Below are 7,643 nucleotides of genomic sequence, written 5' to 3'. Positions count from 1 at the left end.
GGTTATATATATATGTCTCCCGACGAAATGTGTTTCGCCCTCTTTGGCAATAAAAATACCGTTGTTAAATGCTACTTCAACGTAATACTAACTGCTCTCAATGCCGTTTGTTCAAATTCATCTATAATACCTTTCCAATCAGTTTTAATATGTTTTCAACAAAGGGTAAAATCATTGTGCCAAATAACTAGGAAACAAACTTTCTTATGATATCATGAAAACCTGTACAAAATCCCCATAGGAAAGTGGCGGCGCTGTGCTTAATTAGCTAATTATGACCAATTAGGGCACGCATTAACATCAACATCAGCACGTGATAAGTGTTCCCTATAACATTAACCTATGATAAGTGCGACCACCATAAAGAGAACAATTAACATGATAAAATCATTGATGACGCCCATATTTACAGCAGAATGTGAAATATTTATTTATCTTTTAATCTCTTTTTTAAAACATCATCATTCCTGCATCATGATAAAACAGTAAAAACAGTAAAAAATTGTGATACTAGTGTAATTGATGCATTCTTGTTGATTTCAACGAAGGAACTCTTGATAAACTTGATGCTACCATTGTTACATCCAAAAGCCCTAAATTCCTAGTTAAAGTGGGGTACAATTTGTGATTTTACGATTTCGTCTTTAACTCAACATATCTCGAGATTAAAACAAGCATTTGAACAGAACAAACGGCATTTTGAGATTACGACTACACCCTTTTGATTTTTGATGTAAGCATTATTTCACAACACATTTTCTAATTGCAGAATGGCATTTTCACTTGATATTTTTTATTTAGACAGGCTGAACTTCGGTTTATAAATCTATGATTTATACTTAAAAATGTGTATGTCCGTGGGATGAAAAGTTGACGATCAATTGAAAATTTTGACCTTTCGTATTGTTCCCAAAACCAAAAAAAATTGTTCTTTTTAGGAAAAAATACTAACTTGAAACCTATTAATTTGTTTCAAATTCATCTATAATCTTTAATCAGTTTTAATCAACTTTTCAACATCAAAACATTGCTGGAAAATAACGAAACAAACTTTCTTATGATATCATGAAAAACCTGTACAAAATCCCCATAGGAAAGTGGCGGCGCTTTAAGCTTAATTAGCTAATTATGACGTCAGTCCTTGACGACCACCATATAACAGATGACGCCCGGGGTATTTGAACTTTTTTTATAAACATGTGATGCATAACAAATGATCAAGGTTATGAATTAAAAAAATGATACTAGAGGAATAAAGCTATCCCCGATTACAACGGATTATTGTTATGCGATTATGTTATTTGCCACGATCCAAAAGAGATAAATTCCATTCAGTTAATATCATGCAGCCTCACTACAGGGATTTCCTATCTAGCAGCGCATTATAGTTTAATTTCGACTTCCAAAATTGCTCAGTTTTAACATCAGATCAAATTACCGATCACCAGAAGGGAATGATAGAAGCATATCATAGTGAAGGAAAAAATCTAACCGTGAAATAGCAAGATTATTGAATATTGACGTGGGATCTGTTCGATATAATTTGAGAAAAAAAAGGAGATTCATGGCTCAATGGACAAAAACCAAAACCAAAATAATAATAACAACCGAACCCAAATAGCGTTTGCATCAAACATTGTTGATGATGCAGTCGGGATACTGCAAGTCGATCATGACAACTTTTGATATCAACAGGGTATTGACGTCATAATGAGCCTCATTTCATAGCGCCGCCACTTTTCTCAATGGAATTTTATTGTGTAATTTACCGCAAAAAAAGAATATTTTTTTCTTTCTTTATTTTTGTAATAAATGAGGGTTCCAAGTTCCTGCAATTATGACTATTATTGATTAAAGGGTTTATATTTTAGTGACAGTTAGGTTCGATACGTTTTCTAGTTGTAGTATCATTACAATTTAACATTTTCTGCGGTTATAGAGGGTGCGGAAAAACATTTCGTCGGGAGAGTATATATATATAAATTCGCGTTTATAAATACGCACTATACATTTGAATGCAAAGGTGGAACAACGTTAGACTGTTGTGGAACAAATTTGGTTATTTTGTTCAACTTTGTAAACATTTACGTCGTTGAATATTTTTTTCCGTCGTCAAATACTTTCATTGATGATCTTTATCTACAGAGTTCCTATCCCTTTCTGTATAGCAGAGGATTAAGTCACGCTTGCTGGTCTTGGTATGTCGTACCCATGGGTCATGTGCGTATTTATAAAAGCGCATTAAGATATAACCAAAGTACACTGCATGCGCGTATTTTTTTTTTTTTTTTTTTGGGGGGGCTTTGGGGGCGCTAAAGCAGGGGGCGGCCAAAACCTTTTCGGGCTGTTGAGGAAGGGGCGACAAAATTGAATTTTCTTCAGCTCCCCGGGGTAGGAGCGGCCACGGTACGCCACTGCACTGTATAACTGTAATTATACAGACTGCAAAAGCATTAAGGGCTCGGATATCAACGTTTGCACAGTATTTTTGTGGCCCATGAGAGCACACATCAGACATATCAAATTCCATTATGAATACGAAGAATGTCCTTCTGATATCAAGTAATTTTGATTTTTTTTAATTGGCGACATAAAACACATTTTATGGCAAATTATTAAAAATTGATATTTTTTTATTTTTCATATTAACAATCCTCGAAGAAAAATTGATAAAACTACTGGTATGTACTTAAAGTGTATGTAGCTACAAACACTTTAAGTAAATATCATTAGATTTATAAACTTTTATAAACTTAAATAATATACATTTTTAATAATTTGCCATAAAATTTGTATTATATCTCGAATTTCAAAAAAATCTAAATTATTTGATATCCGAAGGACATCCTTCGTACTCAGAATGCAATTCGATATGTCTGATGTCCTCTCATGTCCCACAAAAAATACTGTGCAAAGTTATGTGACAGAGCCCTTACGGTACGAGCTCAAAACACTACAATTGGTAGATCCATAAATGAAACTTTGAAAGAGTTTAGAAATATGCAGCAAAGGAAAACGACTTTGCTAATCCACACCATCAATGCCACATTCGTTAATAATGATCTACAGTATATAATACTATGTTTTCGCTTTTATGTTTTCAGTATGATGGCTGCATTCAAGCATTTGCAAGTAGCATTGGTTGTGATCGTGCTGATTTATCAGTGCTGTTCTGAATCTACCATTTGGAAAAAGTAAGTCACATCACAATCATTATGTACATATCTATTATGGCCCGACTAGTTCGACATCCAGCCATAAGGACTGGGCAGTAATTATGTGCCCTGAAGGATGGTAATATTAGAAGCCGAAGGGGAAGGGGACGAAATAATTCGGCAGGTCGAAATGGGGAAACGATTTTTGGCACACATTTATACAGGTTGTATCAAAATGATTGGTTCAGTGTTTTTTTTAAATCAATTTCTAGTGATTTTGGACAAGACTGCCGCATCATAGTGCAACATTTTTTTTTTTAATCCACCTAGTTTGAGGATAAATGTTATAAATTGTCATAAAACTAAGACATTGTAACATTTGGAATAAGCAGACATTTCAATAAACTTTGATACTGATGAATACCAATCATTTTGATATACTCTGTACGGCACCTTATAAATAAAACGTTATAAAAAAGGTTTAGGAAAACAGTACTAAAACGTTCAAATATGCCAATTTTTCTGCTCGCTACGCTTGTTGGTTACCACATCTTTGGCACGTGCAAAAAGAAATTAGGGGGTTAACAATCAATAGAACTGAATCGCTAAGCCCTACAGACCTATTTCGCTGTGGGGTCAAAACTGATAAATCGGTAGCACTTGGAATTGAAAAATCGGCAAGATAAAGTATCTCTACCCTAAACTACTCCTTTTTATTCATAAATCAAAGGAAATCCTTCTAAGTTTCATTCTGGAAAATATGACGATCAAATCGTGTGAACTTTTATTTTTACATCAATTTCAATAATGTCAAATGCTTTAATGAAATAAAATTAATAAAGTTTATCAAGTACACATGCGGTTATAATTTGCTCAACAATTTATAGTCAATTTTTGTTTTAGGTCTGCACTTCATGATAACGTATGTTACATTTCTTAACCATACGGTCTGAACCTTCGAATTTCCTTGGATTTCCTTCTCAAATACATAAATCATGTGGACCTAGAAACGTTACTATCATGATAAACCGTATATCCAAGGACACTTTGGTTCAATTTCAGTGTTTGCAACGACTAAGGTACGTGTTAACATATCGGGCTAACGTAGGTTGCACGAAACTTTGCGACATATTTCGATGGTATTTTTAAAAACTCAAAGTAGGCTATGGCATTTTCCAACTGAATGCACGTCTGGTTACCCAGCAACACGTTTTAAAAACTTTTTAAATAACATTAGTTTGTCAGGTTATATAAAGGTCATGAAAACGTTTTTAAACGTTTTGCATGAAAACACACTACAATAAGGTTTTCAAAATGTTATTATAAACTATTTTTGGGAAACATTTTTGGCCAAATATTTGGTCACCATAACATTATGTTAGAATATTTACAGTAAGTTATCAAACAATATTTTTAATGTTATGGAAATGTTTTGTACCCTTTACCCTTTATATAACCTGACATAGCATTTTCTGACAACCTTTTCTAACCTTTCGCGAATGATGTCCAAAACGTTTTGTGTTTGCTGGTTAAGAATGAGCGACATTAAATATCAAAAATATTTCACCTGCGATACAGTGTTTTGACCATAAATCCCTCAAACAACCTGCCGTGGTTTATAAAAGGAATTAATGCAAGCGACACGATTTTTCCAAGTACTGCTGATTTATCGGTTTTGACCTCAGCACATTCAAATCAACATGTAACAAACCTAGGTAAAAAACTTCATACAGAGTGTAAACTATTCTTTTGTATTGTTATGACAAACCAATGAAAATATGAGGATATATCTGTTCTGACCCGTGTGGAGCTCAAATAATGACATTGGACCTAAAACCTCCATACTAATAAGTTGTAGATAGGTAAAAGTATATACATACATGTATTTTAAATCCTTATGACCGGGTTAATATTTGAATACTATGTTTTAACCAAATCGAAGCATTTCCGGCTCGTAGAATAGAACAATTCACATTGTGGTTTCGACCAGCACACACATATATATATATATATATGTATTTGTATATACTAATCATGGTATTATCTATTTGCATAATATTGCTCTGACTAGGGACGAAGTTGCCATGCGTGGAGATTCAGACGCTGAACTGGATAGTCGGTACGATCGGATTATGAGGGTTAAGAAAGGAACTGAGTTTTTTATGGTACCTCCCGTAACTTGTACGTACATTTTTACTAGTATTCCACGAAAATAATATTTGATCATTTCTATACTCAAAAATAAGCATATGAAACTTAATAAGAAGAAGAATATTTGCTTGGTACCTTTCCGTAACTTGTACGTATACTATTACTAGTATTCCACGAAAATAATATTTGCTCATTTTTATATTCAAATATAAGCATATGAAACTTAATAAGAAGAATATTTGCACCCGCTAACGACACCCTTGATATTCACAATCCATTAATAATTCAATTTCAATCAAAATGTCACTTACGGCGTTCAAACAATGGTCTGTTTTTAGACGCTGGACAGCAGGGAGATTCAGACGCTGACCTGGATAGTCGGTATGATCGGATTATGAGGGTTAAGAAAGGTTTGTATAATGCTTGAGTTTTGTATGGTACCATTCTTGAGAATACATTCTTGAGGATACTTTCTTGAGAATACAGCCCCACTTTTTATAATTAATTTACTTGGCCATGATACATTTACGAGAGAAAAAGATCATTACATGATTAATTCGCTGGTATCCGTCACAAGCTGTTGTGGCGTGTGGTGGTCACAGAATTGGTGGTGGTAAACTCACGGATATGTATACGCTGAATGATGTTTGAAAGCACATTTTAAAGTATCACACATTTCGTTGGGACCCGCTAACACACTTAATTTTGCCTGTGGTTTATTTTGCAGAGAACCGACAGTAATAAACTCTGGGGCGGCCGCTAGTTTGGAATAGCCAGACGTCTAAACGGGCGCATCGTTAGATTTTCAGGTGGAGGGCATGAAAATTTGGGTCAGGTGGATTGTTTGCCTTTTGTGAGTGGGGGTGGGGTGTGTGAGCGAAAGGTTGGGGTGTAGGGTTAAGTGTGTGCCGCCGAAGGTGACGATATTTGTTTTCCAACTCCAATTTCGTCTCATTGGTAGGCGATTTTTTTTTCTTTTTCAAAGTCAAATCAACAAGTAAAGCAATCAATCAAGTAATAAGTAATTGTAGGTAATCATTGTAATCTTCTATGAAATCTATAACAAGGTATTTAAGATTAAAATCCCTAATTTAACGCATATAAACGGTTTGTGACCTCCAATAAAAGGATGTCAAGCTGTCTGTAATCTAGGTCTATAATGTGCAACGCTAAAACGGTATGATATGTCCGATACAATATGTTCAACGGTCTATTCACAACATTATGCCTTACATAATATAAAAAATTATCAAGCAAAAATTGCATGATTTTATTTCAAACAAACTCATAATTATTGACTGTAAAAGCAAGTAAAAAGATCCGTCTCTCAACAAGCGATATTAAAAATTCCCGGACTTTGAATTGTCTAGTGCAATGACGTCCCAGTATACAATGAAGGATGACGACAATTGAGCACAAATAACCATGACGTCACTGCACCATGCAGTTGGCGCCCGGGAATTTTGAATATCGCATGTTAATATGTATATAGTAAATGTTTGTGTAGTAAATATGAGTAATTAAAAAAAATTGTCTTTATATAAAGTGAATAAATCTACATATATGAATAAAATATATATATATAGAGAGAGAAAATAATAGTTAAAAAGTGTCAGCATTATTACCCTATTAAATGTTGTTCTGATTTAAAAATAAATAAATAAATAAATAAATGTTACAATCAAGTAGCTGTATAACTCAGTGGCGTAGCAAAGGGGTAGCTGCCCTCGATGACAACACATCCCTCTTGCCCATATAAGATGGCGGGCACAGATTAATATTTGTATGCATTTTTGTACTCCTTCTCTCCATTTTGATAATTTTCATTAACGTCCCCCACCAGAAAATACCCCCCTTGAATCCTCCATCCCCATTATCTACCCGACTACTCACTTTACGCAATGGCCGGGACATATCGTGGCATTCCAAAAGCACAGCCAGGGTTTTGACACGCAAACATTGCGAAAAGCAATTTTAAATAGATTTGCCGGAGAATTGTATTTTTTGTTAATTCATAAAATGAGATCAGATGAAAATATAAATAAGAAATAATAGGTCCTACCTAATAATATTATTTTATGAAAATGCACTACCAAAATCGGTAACATTAAGAGACCCCAAACGATTGTGTCTCACAAATTTCACCGAAAATATGTAGGATGTTTCATAACCTATATTTCACACATCAAAATAGGTCAATGACAATAGAAACCCATTGAACTTGACATGTTTTGATGTGTACATAGGTAATAAAACATCCCACATAATTGCTAATTTTAATTAGTTAATATCATTTGAGCATGTTCCTACAGATATTCATGGCAATTTTATATCTGG

The 7,643-nt window shown here is 34.1% G+C and overlaps 1 protein-coding gene across 1 annotated transcript; it reads left to right on the top strand.

Moving 5' to 3' along the window:
• The first annotated feature begins 2,185 nt into the window (after nucleotides 1-2,185).
• Nucleotides 2,186-6,905, top strand: LOC140169908 (uncharacterized). Its single transcript, XM_072193228.1, has 5 exons — nucleotides 2,186-2,220; nucleotides 3,105-3,194; nucleotides 5,227-5,336; nucleotides 5,645-5,716; nucleotides 6,034-6,905. The coding sequence occupies exons 1-5, from the start codon at nucleotides 2,201-2,203 to the stop codon at nucleotides 6,045-6,047; spliced, it is 306 nt and encodes a 101-aa protein (XP_072049329.1). The 5' UTR covers nucleotides 2,186-2,200; the 3' UTR covers nucleotides 6,048-6,905.
• The last annotated feature ends 738 nt before the right edge of the window (nucleotides 6,906-7,643 follow it).

This window comes from Amphiura filiformis, chromosome 14, assembly GCF_039555335.1.
Source record: "Amphiura filiformis chromosome 14, Afil_fr2py, whole genome shotgun sequence".
Taxonomy (NCBI): Eukaryota; Metazoa; Echinodermata; class Ophiuroidea; order Amphilepidida; family Amphiuridae; genus Amphiura; species Amphiura filiformis.
The sequence above is the reverse complement of the archived record's forward strand: the minus strand, read 5'-3'. Positions and strand labels throughout refer to the sequence as shown.

Bases quoted from the DNA above. Each gene is read 5' to 3' on its own strand.
- LOC140169908 (XM_072193228.1), top strand. From the start codon at position 2,201: ATGTCGTACCCATGGGTCAT. The intron at 2,221-3,104 runs GTGCGTATTTAT...TTATGTTTTCAG, and splicing joins ATGTCGTACCCATGGGTCAT to TATGATGGCTGCATTCAAGC. The intron at 5,337-5,644 runs GTACGTACATTT...GTCTGTTTTTAG, and splicing joins TATGGTACCTCCCGTAACTT to ACGCTGGACAGCAGGGAGAT.